This window comes from Diadema antillarum, unplaced genomic scaffold, assembly GCF_040938485.1.
Source record: "Diadema antillarum isolate AM-2024a unplaced genomic scaffold, OU_Dant_1.0 seq00000507_RagTag, whole genome shotgun sequence".
NCBI classification, from domain to species: Eukaryota; Metazoa; Echinodermata; class Echinoidea; order Diadematoida; family Diadematidae; genus Diadema; species Diadema antillarum.
Genome location: NW_027271462.1, coordinates 1,194,957 through 1,217,402, shown reverse-complemented (window position 1 = coordinate 1,217,402; position 22,446 = coordinate 1,194,957). Strand labels below are relative to the sequence as shown.

The 22,446-nt window shown below is 38.3% G+C and overlaps 1 protein-coding gene across 1 annotated transcript; it reads left to right on the top strand.

The window, feature by feature from the left end:
• The first annotated feature begins 1,019 nt into the window (after positions 1–1,019).
• LOC139734003 (phospholipid scramblase 2-like) lies at positions 1,020–16,884 on the top strand. Its single transcript, XM_071644810.1, has 9 exons — positions 1,020–1,040; positions 6,067–6,517; positions 7,194–7,271; positions 8,546–8,622; positions 9,934–10,064; positions 12,477–12,597; positions 13,949–14,051; positions 15,228–15,286; positions 16,779–16,884. The coding sequence occupies exons 1-9, from the start codon at positions 1,020–1,022 to the stop codon at positions 16,821–16,823; spliced, it is 1,086 nt and encodes a 361-aa protein (XP_071500911.1). The 3' UTR covers positions 16,824–16,884.
• Positions 16,885–22,446: the final 5,562 nt, after the last annotated feature.

Below are 22,446 nucleotides of genomic sequence, written 5' to 3'. Positions count from 1 at the left end.
CGATACAGGACAGTTCTGTTATATTTTAGAATGCTATATTTTAGAATGCTAAAATTACACTATTAACGGCTAGATATTTTCTCCATACCTTGGAAATGACTCCCCCCCCCCCCCCCTATTTACGCTGAATTCAAACTGGTCATACATCACCGCACAATATGTCTATAGGGAAAGATTAAAATGGTCTAGGGTCAGAGGTCAAGGGTCAAAGATCTGTCCAATCATGTGAAACTGTCGTCTCACATTGTTACAATGTACAGGTGTATTGCAGTAGGCTATTCATGGGAGGATAAAGCGATATAGCATAGGCATACTAGGTCGCCGATAGCAACTTTTCTTGTTTTTATTGCAGCTAATTGACAAATTGCCCTTCATTTATGCGCAGTAGAGTATATCATTATAGTAGCTGCGCAATATAAATGTCCTTTATCATTATGATAAGGCAAGCACATCGATGCAACGTTTATTCAGTGTACGATAGGTGTTTATTTACGTCGATGAAGGTAAATTTGTCAATCACTTGCAGAGGAATACAACTGGACGCAAGAATCATTAGTTTAAACAGAAAGGAATTCATTGAGAAAATGGGTCACATAATAGCAGATATTCCCGACGTGGACTCGTCCTTGGAGAGAGAAAATATGCTCAGTGCTGTTTCAGTGGGCTGTCGCCACGATGCTTTCCATTTAACCAAGCCGTTAAATCCGTATCCTTCACAAGGAGCAACGTGAGAAGGAAGCTCTTTTGCTTTATCAAAATGAATGATTTGCGTCATCTCGGAGATGAACCGATAAATTTGCACATCACCAAGTGTGTCGCTTTATCTGATAAGAGCCACACTGTTTGTGTACGAAGTCCTGGTCTAGCGCAATGCTCTTAAGAATGGGTATCAATCCATCAGGCGCACGGTCATTTAAGTTAACCACACCCCGCTGTACAGGACGTAGCACAGTGTAGCTTTGAGTTCTTCATTAAAATTATTACTCTGAAGAACGGACTAAGGTGAATTTTGCACGGACATGGCGGATCAAGCTAATTCGGTAAGAAACTGAATACATATCGGTTGGATATTTCCCTGTAATTTTTTCTACATGCATATTTTCAGTGCATTAAAAGAATAACACTGTTTTATGTAGTATTCTATACGTGATGTTTTTCGTTTGAACCAAGTGTTTGGGTGTATCATGGACCTGCAAGTACAACGAACGTAGCGGTCCATGGATGGCCGCTGAGGAGGCTTGAAAACGAACTTACCAGTAATAGCTAGATACACCATGTCTAAATGGTTCTGATATTTTTAACAAGATACCAATCAACGACTGGTGATCGGGTCATGACTGGTGACTCCCCTCTGTTTTTGCGCCGTCAAAAAACAAAGCAAAACTCATCCGCGAATAAGAATGTCGGAATCTTTTTGAATTTGAATTTATTTGAATGATTTTATTTTGTGTGACAGTTAAAGGAAGCAAAGCTAAGATAGTAAGCAAATAACAACGAAACCAAAGGCTATATGTATAAATCCCTTCTGAAGACGTAGGAAATGACGGTCCAAGTGCAGAGCTTGACCAGGAAAGGGCACTTGTCTGCCCCAGTGGCGGATCCAGGCAGGGGTTGTAAAAACAAAAGAAATAAAAAGAAAAAATGGGGGTGGGGTGCATAGCCCTCCCCCATAGATAATTTTGTGTATAGGCGCCTCCTCTCCATGCGGTGCACGGAATTCCTTGATCCACCCCTGTGCCGGACATATCATGCTGTATCCAGGCAACTATAGAATCAGGAACTTCTTAATCCGTAGTCCTATCCAGCACCGATCGAGTTACAATACTCTTCTTTCAGCAACAACGGTCACCTGTCACTTCCATTTTAGATTGATGTTATTTTTAGATGTTATTTGTATAAGTTTTGATATATATTCAATCGAACTTGCTGAAACTTTTCCACAATCCATATAAAACGAAAGTCATATTTTCAAATTTCATGAAGAAGGCCTATTACTTCTATGACCAGCACCTGACCGGACTGTCGAGTTTGTCCCGGAAGTACATCCCTGCATTGTGACGTAGATATTGGTGGTGTCGTGAGATATCGAGGACAATGATCAAATTATTGGAGTTGAGTTGATTAGGAAGCCTCGTGAAACTAGAGGGTCTACTTTTCCAAGCTTTGATCACTGAGTGACCAATTTGTAGCCCTGGGGATCAACAGTATTCAACATTAACAAAAATAGCAATACTATTCAACAATAACAATAATAATAGCAATATTCAACAAGATTCAAGATTATTATGTACAAAATTCTTTGCAATGATGTATTCAGTCCAGGTTGTATTTTATCATTACTCTTACATCATGGAATCCATTTTGCTTACGTCCACAATGGCACATGCTGTAGTTTCTTTTTTTCTTTTTTATTCCTTCCCAGTTCGATTTTATGTGAGTTGACATTGGTTCGTTTGATTTTGTTTTATATCGGTTTGTAGTTACGCTGTCTTATGTATTTTCCGAGGGTTCCATATCGTACAAGCTATGCTTTTTAGTGGGACCCTCCATTATAAATATGCATATGTATAATTATATTAAAAACACTTATATACAATTATGTTTACTTTATGTGTTACTCATTTTCACATGTACCTTGTTAATTTACGTTTTTGCAATTATTACAAATTTGTTCTGCTTATACATTGTATATAATTTCTCTGTTTATAGTTTTATGGAAATGAAAATAAATTTGTATCTTGAATCTCGAACAAACTGCAAACTGACCCTTCCCGGTATCGGACATAAATTAGCTCTAAAAAGACAGTGAGTGAGCATAGCAAGTCTCGCCGAGAAATAATTAGTGCTTATCCTTTATAATCTTTCATCTTTGGTATATGAAGGGGGATGGCGGGTACACTTCTATGAAGGACTCATTTCATTTTGACAGAAATGCCTGAATACGACCAAAATAACTTTACTCATTGGGTACAACGTGAACAAGCGTGCGTATAGTTACTAAAATTGTTGCGTCTATTTAAATTTGTCATATTTATGACCGAAGTAAGATGTTGAACTTTAACCCGGTTGTATAAAGGAGACATTCCATCGCATCCCGGTGTTTTATTGGTAAAGGTTTGATGTCTCTTCATTGTACTCTTTGTACACAAATAAAAGTCCGCGATTTCAACTGGCCCTTGGTACACAAACTGACCATTGTCTGACCTACGCCAGAAAGGCTTGATTTAGATTCAATAGACATTTCCCGATAGCTGCTGATCTAAATCTGTGAAATTCGTGTTTTATGACTCCACTTTTGACGCGTAGAGAAGAGTTGACAACAGCTTTACGAAAAAAAAAAGAAGAAGAAAAAACCAAATACGCAATTTGCTCACGTATACAAATGTCCTTTTTTTCCCAATTGTTTGTGGAAATGAGATTGGTCTTCACCTTTTCCTGTCATAGGAATGTTTAGGAATATTATTTCTTCTCATTAGATGATATTTAGATGATATTTAGTGGTCCCTCCATTTCCATTCCCACCCTTAATTTGCTTGTACTATATGCATACATGTGTATAGGTATACCTATATATTAAATATAAAAAAGTACAATTGTATTTTCTTCATTGTTACTAATCTTCTCATGTACTATGTCAATTTACGTTTTTGCAATTATTACAAAATATGTTCTGCTTATACAGTGTATATACTTTCTCTGTTTGTTTTATGGAAATGAAAATAAATTGCAATCTTGAATCTTGATATTACCATTGCACTAGGCGAAGTTATGGCTAAAAACCATTTTGTATCTGAAAACAGTGACCTTTGACATTAACCTTTGAGCTATTGCATAAATATTCTAATTTGGACAAAAATGGAAAAAAAAAATTGTCTCTTCATTTCTACCCTTCCACAAAACACATACACACAAACACACACACACACTCACACACACACACACAAACACAAACACACACAAACCATTCCGAGCTCAAATAACTTATAATCATGATAATACACCTTTTTTCTCACACTAATCTTATGAAAACAATATGTATAAACAATATTGCTTTATTTCTACCATTTGCTACAAAGTTCTTCATAAAGTTACAGCTGGAAAGTATCATTTAAATCAAGGTTCTGCAACCTTTTACCTCTGACCTTGGAACCTTGAAGGATTTTGTCCAACATCTGCGTAGCATATCAGCACCTTATACTTCTTTAAATCCTCTCCGAATAATTAGGCAATGAGGATAAAGTGCTTTGCTTAAGGGCACAACCGAAGCTGCCAAAGGACTCGAACTAAGAACCTCTTGATTTAGTGTTCATTGTCCTGTCCGTAGATTACAGTCAGATTTTTCATGATTTATGTATACAATACAATTGTCATTTCTTGCATGCTTTGAATTTTTGTTCCCAATTCTATTCAAGTAGTGGTAGCCGACATAAAAGAAAAACAAAGAATTGAAATTTCTTTTCAATATCTTTATGCCAATTTGATCATGCCTTCTTGTGATTTTAAAGTCATTGTATATATTTGAACTTGACAACTATGATATTACAGATTCATTTTTTCGAGGGGGGGGGGGTGGAGCGCTAGTCTAATGCATGACAAGATTTAGTGTACGTTTATATATAACAACAGCTTGAAATGATTATATCGCTGATTTGCGTTACGAAGATGCCATTACGTGGGGAAACGAAGGCTTGCTAATTTTGTAAATCAACCTTTGATCAGTCGGTGTCCAATAGATTGTGTGCAAACAAACAACAGAAAGTCATTTAGCTTGATGGCCTGGGGCACGTAATTGTTTCCAGAGTCGTTTAGGCCCATTATGTCTTACCCTCTGCCCGGCCCTATATACGTCACTGCATTGTGAAGCAAATCTATATATTTTATTTTTCCAGTTATGATCATAGGAATGATTCCATTATAGTTTGCGACATGATCTTGTGTGCATGGTATGTTGTTTGGATACGCGATATATTGTCTGATTAAACCAGGTGACTTATCTGAATGTGATGTGTGTCTGTGTGTTAACAACGGGCTATTTCGCTATGAATATACCCTTCGCCCTTATAATTATGTTACATTAAAAGTGTATAAAAATCAGACAAACAGAATAGCAGAAATAATAATAAGTGACTATTACACCACCCGTATAATGATTGGTGTTAATACAAAACATACTAAATTCATCTCAATTCAATTCAAAACAAATTCTGTTTCTAATATCACATTTCACAATTCCAAAAAGAAACATTCAATACAACAATAAAAACATACATGACAGAACTATGTATTTAAAATCTTTGTATCATTGGAAAAGAGAGGCCCGCCTATAAGACAAGCTTGTAGAGATGTGGGCCACTCATTATATATATTATATACCACGTTTCATTTGCAAATTGCACATTCCTATTTATCTTTCTTTGCACATTGTATGAAATATAGGACCTACACTGTGTGTATATAGGGTATGTAATATATATAATTAAATTATGTGCATTCATATCCTTATTTTGCTGGAACTCTCTCTCTCTCTCTCTCTCTCTCTCTCTCTCTTTGTATACATATATATATATATATATATATATATATATATATATATATATAAGAAGGAGTCTCCAGTACGCCATTTGTAGCTCCAACAAGAAGATTTTTATTCACAAAATTTTGGGCCCACCTCGGGCCTTCGTCAGTGTTTATAATGTGATACACTCCTTCTTCTTATAATAATATTCGAAGTCCAACACGAGGAAAATTCCAATATGATCATATCGATATAAATATACGAATACGCATAATGGAAAGTGTATACAAGTTTAAATCGATGCTCAAAACCGTCTTATACTTATTCTATCATTCATGATATATTTTTCTTTTTTTGCCATATGCATATCACAAATTTCGTAACTATTATTCTGTATCTTATAATTCATTTTTTTTTGTTCCGTTTGTCAATGCGCTTATAGAAACAAGCCCGTATAATGAAGCCCAGTATGAATGCTAGATATTATTTCTGTTATTGCATGTATTATTATGTCTATAATTTTATAATTTACATTCTTTTGATTACTGAAGGAAAACCCCAATCAAGAGAAGGGTGAGCTCCCTCCCGATGGGAACCCCGCAGCTCAGCCGCAAATGGTTCCTGGTACATATCCACCGCAGCAGGGAATCGCTATGGCGCAGTACCCGGGACAGCCGCAGCAGGGTCCGCCTGGTGCGTATCCCGGCCAGCCGTACATGGGACAGGCGGGGCAACCTATGATGCAACCTGGGCAACCGATGATGCAACCTGGGCAACCGATGATGCAACCTGGGCAACCGATGATGCAGCCTGGGCAACCGATGGGACAACCGATGATGCAACCCGGACAACCGATGGCGCAGCCGATGCAACTTCCCGGACAGCCGGCACCGATTGTCATGATGCCAGCTCCTCCCAGTATACCGGGGTGTCCCCCCGGACTGGAATACCTGTCCCAGTTGGACCAACTCCTCATACATCAACAGATAGAACTAGCAGAGGGTAAGCTTTCGCCGTAGCGTGCGGTCAGAAAACCCTAGGCTTTTATTGACCCCTATTGCTTTTATTGTCAGGCAGTATCTCAGTATGAGTTTTAATTATAAAGAAACATGAGGCCTACATACAAACACAAAGATTTAGATAATTGCATAAAATATACAATATACCTTAGTACATGTATATGTAAATTTGTATGCAAATAGACTGATAAATACAGAATAGAATATAGAATATACAATCTGATAGATACAGAAATATGATATATTTGTCGTTTCATCGATACTTCGCTTAAAGTCATTTTGTCTACATATATATATATATATATATATATATATATATATATAACGTGTCGCTCACAGCCCTTTACAATGAAAACCCCTTCCCAGGCACTAAAAACAAAGCCACATTCTCAGAAATTTTCTTCATATCTATTTATAAATTTCTGAAATCAACCAAGTCTAGATATCAAATTTCATTTCAATCAACTTTGCCATGTCTTATGATCTTTGATTTCTTGGCGCGGTGATGACGAAATGAAGGCAAACTTTTTATAAACATCTTAGATAGGCCTATATGCAATCTATGAAATATACGTATGCGCCCTGAATATTGTAACAATTTCTCTGAATGCGCAATTTTTGCTTCTATATTTTTCTCTCCCTCTTCTCCTCTTCTTTAGTGTTATTAAATGTCGATTTTGCAAACAAATATCTCATCAAAAACAACGTGGGACAACAGGTTTTCTTTGCTACGGAAGGTATGTGCCACGATACCTCTCGGTTTTGTTTTGTTTTGTTTTTGTTTTTTTTGTTTTTTTTGGGGGGGTGGTCATCATGTTTTCCTAATTAGGGGGTATCTCACTGAGCTGCGAAAGTTTGCGAGCGTAGCGAATATTCTAAGGTTTTCAGGGATTGTTAACATGTTGCAATCAAATTTGTAAACAATTGCATTCAAATTCGCAAACAGTTTTAATTGTAAACAGTTTGCGAATTTGAATGCAATTGTTTACGAATTTGATTGCAACATAACCTAACATTCCCTATATACATAATAATATAGAATTCGCTACGCTCGCAAGCATTCGCCGCTCAGTGAGATACCCCCTTTTAAATTGATTATTGCTGACGTATTCGGAGTTTTTCCCCGGAAATAAGTACATTAAAGCGAAGTTGTAATGGACCAGTTTACACTTTAGTGTGTATATCTAAGTCCGTTATCGAAAGTAATCTATAGCATTATTTTCAGCTATCCCTTGTAGACAAATGTCAGGAACCTGGTTGCGTCCTCGGGTTGCTTCCAAACCAGGCAAACTTCGATATAATAGCTGTCTGATTTTCAGGGGGAAAAAAAGATGTTATACATAAAGCTTGGTTTAAAGATGACTGTGGAGGCCGATGGAGCGAATTAAGCCCATAACGTGTATACAATGTATGTCATTTGGGGTTGATTTATGCATGCCATGCTGTTTATTTCTGATAAGGAAGATATTTCTGAAATGTGTCTATGACAATTTGCGTTAATGCTTTATCCTTCCAAGAGTTTGCGTCACCATGTCATTTTATTCTTACTGAAAAGTGGAACTTCCACAAAACATTTCAGCTGTTTTTACTTGTTCCAAGTTTGTAAAACTTATACGAGGTTTTCATTTAGTTGTATGTGTTACGTGGGGTGCTGTTCGTCACTCCGAGGGTTCGATATTCAGAAGGTTCGTTATTCCGAAGGTTCGTTAATCCGAAACACACAATTTCCCTATACCTAGAGGTTCGTTAATCCGAAAATGAAGAAAGGTTCGTTAATCCGAACTTTTTGTGGAGTTATTCCGAAGACTTGTTAATCCGAAAATGAAATTCGGAAAAACGAACCTTCGGTATAACAAATCTTCGGACCGAAGAGCCTTCGGAATAACGAACCTTCGGAATAACGAGTGGCTGTAACCGTTACGTGTTACGTGCAATGACGATATGTGAGAATTGTTATCATCTTACCACTCTCTATCAAATCAATGTGAATTGTACGGTTGTTGTTTTCCAGAGTCCGATCCGTGCATGCGTATCATGTGTGGAGCCGCCAGAGGGTTTGAATTCCATATCCTGGACAACTTTAGCAGGGTATTTAGATTCTCCTTTCAACATGTTCAATCAATCTATTTACTTTCATGCTCTTTGACCTCGCAACCTTTCTTTGTAATTTGTATGTTTTTGTTATGTCTTGATTTCCACCTTTCATAATCATTATGAATGATATCAATAGATATTTGCATATGAAACACATGCGAATATAACAATTCATATGCGAATTATGATAGACAAATATTTTGTCCAAACACGGCAGTTTGTCTAGAAAAAAATTGTGGTAACATTGATAATAGTTTCTTTTGACACTTTGACGGTGGCTATAATCCCTTGTAGATTTCCGCTCAGAAGATGTCAGGCAGTCTGTCCTCTCGCAGTTTTATGAATAATGTAATCGCTATGACAGAGCTTTATAGTCGATGTGGATAGGCCTACTTCTTAATCTAGCAGGGTTTAGCTAAATATTCCATATACTACGTCCAAATTTAAGTAACATTTTTGTCATGGGATTGATTATCTGGAAATATGAGCAGAACTATTCAGTTCTCGGCTCATCATGGGATCCTATGTATAATAGACTATAGATACTTGTTTGACAAGAAGGTGGCAAGGAGCACGCATTTCTTTCAAGCAAAGGTTAATAAACTTTTCCTGAAAACGATAGGGAATTGAGAGTTTCAGCATCTGACATGTTATGGCTTTATCGTATTTATTGTCAGTTGAAGGGAATTTGTATTCACTCGATTAAAGAAGAAGATAATCGAACAAAGAACAAAACATCAATGTATGTGGTGTGTAAACTTATAGTATGGAGTGATTATTCATAATATTATTCTGTAGGGCTCACACCTGTAAATGTCATAGAATATCCCTGACCGCATCACAAAATCGTACCAAAGATACTAAAATAAATGAAGAAAAAATTTAATAAAAAATCAGAAAAGGCGTTTTGGCAGAAACTGAATACCTGCAGATCTTGAGTATGAATTCCTCTACAAACTGCATTTTGGTTGGAAGATGAAAGCTTTTCTCATGGAATTTGAAAGGACTGTATTTGCTTGGGTGTATGTGCAGAAAATATGTGATTTTTTGAGTAAAAAGAACTCGTAGTCTGGCTTTGCAAACCCTTGGAAAGAGCTTGAGCCGAAGAACCCCCTTTATAAATTTGATGGGTGAAGGGTATATCTCACTTTTTAGGTTACCGAACATGAAACATCTCATTTCTCCCAGCTAGTTTACAGAATTTTTTGAATATTTTGAATTTTAACACACGTCTCTATGGGGAATTAACCTTTATACCCGTGTGAGCCCTATATGATTCTTGTAACTCTCTTCTTGACCCCACAGGAAGTAATTCGAGTGTTTCGAGAGTTCAAGTGTTGCGCCGGATGCTGCTGGTGTGCCAATGACAACTACTGCGCCTACATGATTACAGTGGAGGCCCCGCCCGGCTCTCCCATTGGCTACGTCAAGCAGTCGTAAGTTGAGATATTATCCAATCAGAGCACAGGGTGCGCGCTGAACTCTACCAACCATAGAAAACTTCAGCGGTCAGTGAACATGACATAGGGTGGAGGGCATTAATATACAAATGATGCACAGGATAGAGTGCGTTAGTGTAGGCGTAGTGCACTCGAGGGTATTTACAATTGTGAAACATGCACGAGGCGAAGCCGAGTGCATGTTGCACTACATTGTAAATACCCGAGAGTGAGCTACGCCTACACTAACGCCACGAAATAATCCTGTGCATCATTTGTTTTATAAAATGGGTCGAAAATTCGAAAACTAACATCATTTTTCAGCGTTTTTCACGTACCTTTGTGGGTCAAGACGTCCGAAGATGTTCGTCCCAAACTTCTACGCACGTCGCACTCGCGGAAGTCCCGCACATACAGTATAAGTATAATGGGGGGTTGGGTTTCCAGACACCCGCATGAAAACTTACTTATTTTACATAGAATATGCACCCTTTACCTTAAAGACTTGATATAGACTCCTCATATAGGCCTACTAGACAACATACTCTGAAAACGGCGTGAGAATTAACCTGCTAAATCGTTGGATTTGCTCTTCAAAGTGACTCCATGTACGCGTCCGGTCCCATAACGCTTGGTCTACTGTACTGTACAAAGTGTACGTATAGTACAGTATACGTACGTACGCCACATACGTTATGCACAAGGGAAGACAGGCCGGCCGGCCGGCAGCCCGAACTAGAAGTTGTTTACAGGATTGACAGCGCGTACGCGTATGCATGCAATTCATCAAAGGAGCCGCCGCGCGCACAGACGATCGGCAATCTACCATAGGATTACAGGCAGTGCAGTTGTACTGAAGTAAAGGAAGGAGGTGTGTCTCATTTCAGCGCTTCCTATTGGCTACATTCTTGAACCCATTTTATAATATACAAATGATGCACAGGATAGAGTGCGTTAGTGTAGGCGTAGTGCACTCGAGGGTATTTACAATTGTGAAACATGCACGAGGCGAAGCCGAGTGCATGTTGCACTACATTGTAAATACCCGAGAGTGAGCTACGCCTACACTAACGTCACGAAATAATCCTGTGCATCATTTGTTTTATAAAATGGGTCGAAAATTCGAAAACTAACATCATTTTTCAGCGTTTTTCACGTACCTTTGTGGGTCAAGACGTCCGAAGATGTTCGTCCCAAACTTTTACGCACGTCGCACTCGCGGAAGTCCCGCACATACAGTATAAGTATAATGGGGGGTTGGGTTTCCGGACACCCGCATGAAAACTTACTTATTTTACATAGAATATGCACCCTTTACCTTAAAGACTTGATATAGACTCCTCATATAGGCCTACTAGACAACATACTCTGAAAACGGCGTGAGAATTAACCTGCTAAATCGTTGGATTTGCTCTTCAAAGTGACTCCATGTACGCGTCCGGTCCCATAACGCTTGGTCTACTGTACTGTACAAAGTGTACGTATAGTACAGTATACGTACGTACGCCACATATGCACAAGGGAAGACAGGCCGGCCGGCCGGCAGCCCGAACTAGAAGTTGTTTACAGGATTGACAGCGCGTACGCGTATGCATGCAATTCATCAAAGGAGCCGCCGCGCGCACAGACGATCGGCAATCTACCATAGGATTACAGGCAGTGCAGTTGTGACTGAAGTAAAGGAAGGAGGTGTGTCTCATTTCAGCGCTTCCTATTGGCTACATTCTTGAACCCATTTTATAACAGGTTTTGGCTCCCAAAGGAGGGGTATAGGTCAGGAGCGAACATTCGTTCATGATGAAAGAGCGTCCTCCGGGTTTACCATACAACTAGAACATTCCAGTATAGGCCCTTCAGAGAATAAGGTGATACAGTCGACGTCGCGTAAGTCGAAAAATTGGATGAGTCGAAGAAAAACTATACCCAGATAAATGACAAACATGACTTTGTGTTAATTTTATTATTTAAGTCGAATTTCACGTAAGTCGAAGGGTTTTCCGTTTTTGTTTTTTGTTTTTGTTTTTATTCAACTTAACGGAGATTAACCGTTGTTTTGGGTGCATTACTTTTTTAGGCACTTAAGATATTTGTAACTTACAATGACTTAAGCGTATGTTGTCTTCTTTATGCTGAAAAATGAAAGAACGCCATATTACATCAAAGTAACGATGTAGTCCTTGTGGCTCTCGGAAGAAGTTCTCTTGAAATATGAAATGCTTTCGTTGCATTCAGAGAGTATGAACACTATGTTTTGTTTTGGTGTTTTTTTTTCATCTTTCAGAAAACCCTTTAGACTAAATCCTTACGGCGCATGATGGTGGACATGAATTATACTGAATAGGAATACATTACCTGTCGTTTGATCTACTACTTCTAAACATTCTTTTCCCCCTTTATTTGTCTTGTCAGACGGAGTTTCATATCTCCTCACTTTGACATCTGCAATGCGGAGAACGAGACTGTGTTGAAAATCCGTGGGCCCTGGTGCCGATGTCAGACCATTTGTTGCACGGGTGACATCGAATTCAACGTAAGCTATTACCCCCTCGCTCATCTTAATCCATATACATTTTAATCGATGTTTTTCCTTCCACTTCAAGTAAGACCTTCGGTCGTGTCGCATAGCGTCATAGTTCCCCCTTCTTTCTTTCTTTTCTTTTTTTTATGCGGCATTGCAGCTGGCTGGTATATCACATATAGGAATTGCAATTGATTCATGTTTTCCATTTTTCGAATCTTTCCCCGTGTCTATGGAAGCCGGAATGTTTAAACCCTAAAATTATGTCGTATTCACATTATCACTCCCATGTTAAAATTGCTATTAGAGCAACTGCTATAGTGTGCAGCAAGTGGTTACTTGCAACTGATTGGCAAATTGCCTTGCATCGACGTACTAAGCACTGAATTGATCAGTGTTTTAGTAGTAGCCATGATAAAAAACCATGGGAGTATATACATACTCGAGCGGGATTCGAACCCTCGACCTCCTGATCACCGGACAGGCGTCATCTCCACTAGACCACCGAGCTTTCGCCTGACACCAAGTGTTGGTTCTAATTCTTATAGCATGCTTATAGCATGCAGCGGGTACTGCGTAATTACGCAGTACCCATTGCATGCTTTAAGGATTAGAACCAACACTAACAGTTTTGCTGTAATTTTCCCTTTTCTCCCTTTTCCCTTTTCCCCTATACCCTTCCCTATCTCTCTCTCTCTCTCTCTCTCTCTCTCTATCCCCTATTCTATTCAGAGTAGCTCAGCATAGTCTCCATACCGTCAAGCCTCGGCTTATATTGGAGACCCTTCTGTTTAAGTTCCCTAAGCTGTTTGTATTTGTCTTGTATAATTGTACTAAGAATAATGTGTCGATATACTGTTTGTCATAAATGACGTGTACATAATCATATCTGATGTAACGGAATTAAGCAGGAATAAATCAAATCAAATCAAATAAAATCCCTGTCATTAGTAATTTGAACTCTGTAACTAGTCATTTATACTCTGTGAAATAGTTGTTTAATTCCTTTCATTGTACTCTGTACCTAGTCTTTATACTCTGTGAAATAGTCGTTTAATCTCTGTCATTAATAATTTGTACTCTTTAACTAGTCATTCATACTCTGTACCTAATTATTTTTAGCCAGTGACAATCAAGACAATATGCACGATATGTCACTTCTGCAACCAATTTAATAAATTCTCGGCTTTTAAGATGCACAGTAGATAAAAGACGTGTTTTATTCATTGTGGGACAAGCAAAGCACATTGAGGTATACCGCTCCAAAGTTTGACAATGACAACGAACGTTTGAATACGCGTATATTTTTGCTTGTTTTGCTTCATTTTACGCATGAAATATTGAATGAATTCCTGATTCACAGATCTTGACGAATGATCTGAGTGAGGAGATAGGCAAGGTATCGAAGCAGTGGGGAGGCTTTTTCCGGGAGAACTACACACAAGCAGACAATTTCGGAGCCACATGTAAGTCTTAAGAAATTGGCAATGGCATTAATCACGCCATTTCCAGCGTCTACCCTACACGATCATCCACCTCTTCATTTCGGAACGATATCTTTCGTCTGCGATTCTCTTCTTTGCCTAAACTAAGTAAATATTTGCTTAGCTCTACTCTCTTTTCTTTTCGTAATCTTTTCTATATAATTTCTGAGGTAGGAATCATGTTACCATGTAAAACAGGATTGTGTCGTTGTGTTGGTAATATTGACATTGCAGACGCTACTTGTGAAAGCTGTAATGCCTCCTGACAAGTCTGTGTCGTAATACGTGAAGACACAACTGAAATCATAGTACCATTAGCAGGTTCTCTAAATAAAGACGATAATGTCCTTTTGACTCACAAATCCATTACCCAATATTATACAGAATGAATTCATAAATGAATAAAAGCGTACATTTAACTCATAAAGGTCATGCATGAAAAAGCAAAACCCTCGAAATGATAACGACAGCAGTGACAACACAAAATAGTGTTACAACACGCAGGCGGCCGCTCTCCTATAAATTAACCCAACCCTTGTTGGAACATTGAATGAGTTACCTGTTTTTCCTTTAAAAATGCCTCGTCCAGCTCGGACAGAATTCGGATCACCTTTTAACAGAAATACCAATCCAAAGATGACTAATCCTAGTCGCCAATCCGAAGGACCATACTATTGACTCTGAAATGTGACCACCGTAGAAACCCTGCGTTGCTGTGGTCATCGTTTTTTGGCAGAGTATTTAGAGAATGAAATATCTGGGCGCTCTCTCCTGAAGCATATTTAATCTGAAATTCTTTCTCATTCTTATTTGTGTTTTTGTTTGTTTTTTTTTGTTTTAGTTTTCGTGGTTTTTGTTTTGTTTTGTTTTGTTTTGTTTTGTTTTGTTTTTTTGTTTTTTTTTTGTTTGGGGGGGGGGGACTTTCTCACTTTTTCTGTGCTACAAGGTTTCCAAGTTCGTACATTTTACTCGGGGTGAGTTTAGAACACATTTTAGGTCCTTGTATTAAAGCGTAAGAACATTTTGCATTGAGTGTAGGTTTCAAAGTACAACAGGGAGGTAAAAATCATTTCACCCTCCCTTGTATAACTGTTTCAACCAACTTTGACGCGTATTTATAAGGTGATGATTAAAATGTTACTTTTTTTCTTTCATCAGTTCCCAAAGATTTGGACGTGAAAGTGAAAGCGCTCATCCTCGCAAGCACATTCCTGATTGTGAGTTGATGTTCCAGACTGTATACGTATAGTACTTTTAGCACTGTTTCACAATGTTTCTTGAGTTTCAGTTTCAATTGCACTTTGTGGTCTATATTTGGGTGTAGTTGTATGTATTTCATGCATTGTTGTTCCAATATACTATGAATTTCCATTGCAGACAATACAATAATCAATCAGTCAATCAATCAATCAATCAATCAGTCAATTAATCAATCAATCACCAGCGGCTCCGAAAAAAAAATAAAATACGTGTCATGAATGCAATTGTGAAAACAAGTAACATTCTGAGACATTCTTTATAAATTACTGTTCACTTTCAACATTCCTTCCACTCAAGTGATGCTTTGGCTTAATCAACAGATGTAGAAATGAAAAATATATGAATCACTAGTGTCCAATCATAAACATATTTCTAAACGTTAAGGCTCTATAATCACTGATATCACTACTACTCCATATCAATGAAGTAAACATTTAAAGAAGAGACCTTGTTATTGTGACGTAGAGAGCGACAGGTAATGATTCAGTCTGCAAATCGCAATGATGCACCTTGAAGACAGAGAATTGCAAATTACAATATCTATACGCCTGGATCAAATTGTAAATTTGTATCAATATGAACATGTACAAATACAAATCTTCCGGAAAACACACGTATCTTCACGGATCTTACTGTTTCAGTTTCAGTTTTAGTACTGAAATGACAAGATCAATTTCATGAATATCTTGTGAAACTCTTAACAGTTTTTGTTTTTCGGTGAATTTGCAATTCATTTGAAATCTGTGATATGTATTCGGATTTGATGTCACTTATCTCTTCCCCATCTTGAGCGCATTCCATTTTATTTTTGTTTATATACATATTTTGATATTGTTGTTAAAGGACAGGTTCACCTTCATAAACATAAGGATTGAGAAAATGCAGCAATATAAGTAGAACACATCAGTGAAAGTTTGAGGAAAATTGGACAATCGATGCAAAAGTTATGAATTTTTAAAATTTTTGTGTTGGAACCGCTGGATGAGGAGACTACTGCAGCTTGTGAGTCATATGCGTACAACAGTATAAAGAAAATGTAAAGAAAATTCAACATATTTTCACTTTTTTCGCATAATAAAAGACCACTTGACTTGTCTCTTTCTAGAGGCAGGGGGAATAATATTACCCATAACATATGTCGGTAACGATTCAAGGGAATGTGTACTTTTTTTCAAAAGATGAAATTTTGTGAAATTCTCTTTATATTTTCCTTATATTGTTGTACGCATGTGACATCTGAGTTATTCATACACTGCAGTAGTCTTCTCATCCAGCGGTTACTGCACAAAAACTTCAAAAATTCATAACTATTGAACAGATTGTCCGATTTTCCTCAAACTTTCAATGATGTGTTCTACTAATATAGTTACAATCTCTCAATCCTTATGTTTATGAAGGTGAACTTGTCCTTTAATTTGTTATATTGATTGTGCTCTTTTCCCCGAAAAGGATTTCATGTACTTCGAAAACCCGAAGCAAAACAATGACCGCTAGATGGCGCCCCACTGGACTTCTGCCAGATTTGTCGAGCTGCTGAGCCGATGGATCGACCTGCTCTTTTGAGATGACTTACTAGTACATTACTTCAGATTAACTGGGATATAGACACGTAAAGTCTTGCTTATTAACCCCCTGTCCAAAAATTTCCGTTAATGACACAACTTATATATGAGATAATGTTACAGTATTTGAAAATTATACTGCTGTAAGTAGTCGTGATCGAGGTTTGAAATATCTCAGTGACTTATAGGTATTACATTGACTTTGTGAGTCAGTTTTGTCAGAAACAAAAACCGCGCACATTCACATTATTTTGTGTGTAAAATAGATATTCTTCCCATTTTGCTTCATCTTTAAGTGATTTCATGTATTGCAACGTGAAACTGCATTCGATTGTAGTACAATGAAATGACTGACAAAAATATGATTTTGATTGTCACAGTTTGTCGCAGCTTTTGAATTCAAGCACCCTGTCGTATTGAAGAGATCACATATTAGGGAGCTTTAGATTTGCGGCGCGGACGTTTGAGTCGATGCTTGAGCTGGGCGTTCTCCTGTCTCCCTGCGTCATGTTGAAAGATAGCTTTAGACGCAACCTATAAAAATCAAAATGGCGCCCCCATTGATCGGTGCATGAATAGCTCTCTACAGGGCTTTTTACACTTGTGTTTCTTAACCCCGGACTTTCTCTGACCCAGGACTATCGTTAGTCCCGTACCAATTTTTTTCAGCTTTTTACACTCGCCAATTAGTCCCGTACTATCTCTTGTCCGGGGCTAAGGAGAAAACTGACCTTTTTACACTCGTATTTCTTAGCCCCGGACTTTCCAAACCACATGAATATTCATAATTACGCTGTGTACTGTACACGTACACGTACGCACCGGCAGCACTTGATTACCTCGTTTCTGATTGGTCAGTGAGGGTCGGACTTTGTCTCCGTCGCTTAGCCCAGGATTATTTTTTCGTTCTGTTTACACTCACTTGCTTGGCACCGCAATTGAGGTGCTAACCCCTGCTATTTTGCAGGGCCAGATAGTACCGTACTATCGGTGGGGCTAGCCCACTTTGGCAAAAAACGAGTGTAAACAGAAAGTGGGCTAAGGATAGTCCCGTACCAACGGTGGGGCTAAGGCCCCCCCTTAGCCCCACCGTTGGTCCGGGGCTAAAGGGCTTTTTACACTTGTGTTTCTTAACCCCGGACTTTCTCTGACCCACGACTATCGTTAGTCCCGTACCAATTTTTTCAGCTTTTTACACTGGCCAATTAGTCCCGTACTATCTCTTGTCCGGGGCTAAGGAGAAAACTGACCTTTTTACACTCGTATTTCTTAGCCCCGGACTTTCCAAACCACATGAATATTCATAATTACGCTGTGTACTGTACACGTACACGCACGCACCGGCAGCACTTGATTGCCTCGTTTCTGATTGGTCAGTGAGGGTCGGACTTCGTCTCCGTCGCTTAGCCCAGGATTATTTTTTCGTTCTGTTTACACTCACTTGCTTGGCACCGCAATTGCGGTGCTAACCCCTGCTATTTTGCAGGGCCAGATAGTACCGTACTATCGGTGGGGCTAGCCCACTTTGGCAAAAACGAGTGTAAACAGAAAGTGGGCTAAGGATAGTCCCGTACCAACGGTGGGGCTAAGCCCCCCCCCCCCCCCCCCCTTAGCCCCACCGATAGTCCGGGGCTAAGCAAAAATTTACAAGTGTAAAAAGCCCTTAAGCAAAATTTTACAAGTGTAAAAAGCCCTTATGTGGTGAATTGAGCGGACGAAAAAATAGCGCAGAACGCGTAGTGAAAACTCAGCTAAAAATAGATCGACTTTGATACACGATTTTGCGCATGCTCAGAACATGTTTCCCTAACCCCACCCCTCTGAACGTCCCCGTCGTGAAAATCTAAAGCTCCCTTTTGTAACTTATAAACCCAGTGCCTTACGCATTCCATGTTGTAGAACACACCATGTATTTGCTATTACATAAATTTGTATATCAAAATGTGCTAATACTTCTCATTTCCTTCTGTTAAAATTACGCGTGTATTATATAAGTACTTATGTGTAAATCTGATTTCTTAAATTCTAAGGAATTCAAGAGTAAATCAATATGCCAAACAAAGACCTGATAATGTATTCATATTCACGTAATTGTGTTTTTTACATGTAATTTCCCTTTACTTAGGCAGATATTATGTGGCATTAATTTTATTGTCTGCACGCAGTACAGCGTCAGGTCAACTGTCATTATTGTGAAATGTGCGTGTGTGCGCGTGTGTGCGTGTGTGTGTGTGTGTGTGTGTGAGTTTATATGCAAGCGGTTCTCGACTAAATATGTTAAACACACACAGCTTGCCTAATATGTGTATTTAACCCATCATCAATGTTTGTATAGTCACCTAGTTTTTATGCGGGTAATTGATAATAGTAGCATTGATAATCACTGTAGTGGAATTGTTGTTTCATTAAAAGAGCGTCTCTTTTTTATATCTAAGCATTTTTTTTTTTTTGTCGTTGTGTGTGTGTCCACGTGCCAACTTAGATGAAGATAATCAAAATCAAACGTCTTGCCGAAGGAAAGTACGTACGTTCGCACAAGTCATATCAGAATCCAGAACATTTTCCACAGTACAGAGCTTCACGATCGATGGCGGAGATGACATCCCCATGGGCCATGAGCACGAAGCTGACGTGGCATGTCCCATTGAGTTTCTCGCCATGACGTATCTTCCACGGCTAAATGAGACATTACATTTCGCCGTCAAAATGATTCACATTCCAGACGATTATGGCACATTCATGACCGTTATCGTACGGACGATATCGCTGTCATTTCGTCATTGCATTAATTACCTCTTTTCGATAGTTATGTTGAAGCGTAATATGTATTTTCTTTATATTGTTAAACACATGTGACACCTCAAGCTGTAGTAGTCTTCTTATCCAGCAGTGACTGCACAGACACTTCAAAAATTCATAACTTTTGAACGAATTGTCTAATTTTCCTTAAACTCTCACTGATGTGTTCTAGTATACGTGATTACTGAATTCATTCTATCCACATGTCTGTAAAGGTGAACATGTCCTTTATTATAGCGATACCGCGGTTCCCCCAAATCTCCATATTATGTGGAGACTAGTTGTGGCATGTGTTGACCCAATGAGAGTTATCCAAGATACAGTGGCTTTAGCAACATCACAAAATTCACGGACTGCTATCGGAGTCCACTTCTTCGATCTGTATGAATTGACCTAATTCTCCCGACACAGGGCCGGCGGAACCGGGGGGGGGGGGGGGCTTTTTTTTGCACGATACATAGGAATACATAAGGTGTCACCACTTTGGGATCCCCCGCACACACACTTTTTTTTTTTTTACCCCGGAAATCCTTAAGTGGCACTAGAAAAAACAAATACATGTAGATAGAAGCGTTGATGTGTGTGAGCGCGATAAGTTATTTGTTTTTGCGCTGAAGACCTTGTCTTTGTGTTGTTTTGCTTTGTTTTGTTATGTTTGTTTGTTTGTTTGTTTGTTTGTTTGTTTGTTTGTTTGTTTGTTTGTTGCTTGTTAGCTGGTGAAAACCTGAAGTGGTACCAGAAGTCTGACGCCGGCCATGCGACTGTCATCAAACCACACATGATTGTAACCATTGAAGTTGATTCTTGTGCTACACATTTGGTAACCAATCTACGAAGGAGTTTGAGTTTGAGTTTGAGTTTGAGTTGAGATCAGTTTATTTCACCACGGGTCGCTCACTTCAGCCAATTGCTGTTCTTCAGTGAGTCCGTGTAGCTTAAAGGGGACCTCCGGATGATTTTCAGACTTTTACATTTGAACAGCTATAAATCAGTTAAACTGAGTACAGAGTTTCAGAATTTATAGTGATTGGGATAAGGAATGAGAATATTTTCAAAATTTATAACAAATTGCAATGAACAAGGATGATGACATGCCAGCCTCACCATAAGCATGATAAGAATGCATGAGTTGGGGCTCAAGGAACCAGAACAAAAGAAGAAGGCATACATAGATTTTTCACAGGTGAACTTGTTGAGCAAGTGGTATTGTAATGGAATTACACTGCTACATTTATGAAATATATGAGGCTCTGATGTCATCAACACTGTTCAGTGTAATTTGTTTAAGATTTTCAATTTATTGGTTTCTCTGCTCAAGGACCACAATAAATTCCACGAATCTATACATGGAGCTGTTGATTTATGTACTTCATGATGTGAAATTATGAAAATCGTCCGGAATGCCCCTTTAAAGGGGATGGCTAGTAACTGATCAGTGGGAATGCTGAGGGATGATTGTTCCAATCCTTGTGGGATTCATTTAAGAGTATATATCTATTGTTGTGTGAAAATCATTTGCTTCAGAATGGTCTCATATTCAAGTAATGTGCAGTTCAATGTTTCCAGGTTAGCATGCCTGTACAGTGTCGCGGCGACCGTTAACATTGAACTGCACATTACTGAAATATAAGACCATTCTGAAGCAAACAATTTTCACACAACAATGATATACTCTTAAATCATCTCCCAGCATCCCCACTGATTCCCACTGATCAGTTACTAGCCATCACCTTTAAAAATCATACGGTTACAAAATACATTTTATACATAGTAAAGAAAACGAGAAAAAAACAAACAAATTACATTTATGTGGAGTGGAGTGGATTATGTTGACACGCATTGAAACTTATATGTTACTGAAGGAATACTTCGATTGGGTATTGCTTTGCTAGCTGGTAAAAGAATTGTCGCATATTACAAAAGACAAGTGTATGTCTCTTATTCTGAATGTTATGATGCTTTATCAAAAATATGACAGCTGTACATGGGTAGTGGTTGCCATCATTTTAGTGCATTGTGTATCAAAATGCTTAAAGCCACTGTTTACCATAGGGAGCAGTGATATTTAAGTTATCACATATATTTTGGTCCATGAAGGTCAGTTGTATCACAAATCATCCCAAGGTATAAAAACTTCGCAATAAAGCCTGAAATATAAGGAGATGTCACTATTTTTGTCAATAAACCATAACTGCAGACGGTTTATACATGTATTAGAAACAATTTTCATGAAACTATTGTTCACATTTTGTATATTAAACGATACTTAACATTAATAATACTGATTAACATTTTTACATTCGTTGTTTCTATCCATAACTCGAGTATTAGAACTATTTTGAAGTACTAAAGCTGGTGTCTGTTTCATCTGAAAATGATAAATAATGACTTTGATTAATTTCTGAATTGCCTAGGAATGCAGCTTTGCACAGCGATCATCTCAGGCTTCGATTCAATTACAATCATTACCTTTGTTAATTTTTATTTCTACATGCGGAAATTTGACGTTAAAAGGAAATGTTTTTGTTAAGTACTATAAGAGTAATACCAAATGTAATTCATGTTTTTTGTATAATTTGAATGAAAGTGAATAAATATCATTGGTAAAAAAATAAGTGTGTGTGTATGTGTGTGAGTGTGTGTGTGTGTGTGACTTCATTTTCCCCCCACACTCCAACACTTCCTCAAAAGAAGGAGGTTTAGAATCGCGGCTTTGCCGAAAATTAGATATACCTTGCAGTAGGTGACGCAGTATA

What these genes read in the sequence shown, in the direction of transcription:
- LOC139734003 (XM_071644810.1), top strand. Translation starts at nt 1,020, where the DNA reads ATGGCGGATCAAGCTAATTCG. An exon ending in TCCTGGACAACTTTAGCAGG is followed by an intron (nt 8,623 to 9,933) that starts GTATTTAGATTC and finishes TTGACCCCACAG; the next exon opens with GAAGTAATTCGAGTGTTTCG. An exon ending in AGACAATTTCGGAGCCACAT is followed by an intron (nt 14,052 to 15,227) that starts GTAAGTCTTAAG and finishes TTCTTTCATCAG; the next exon opens with TTCCCAAAGATTTGGACGTG.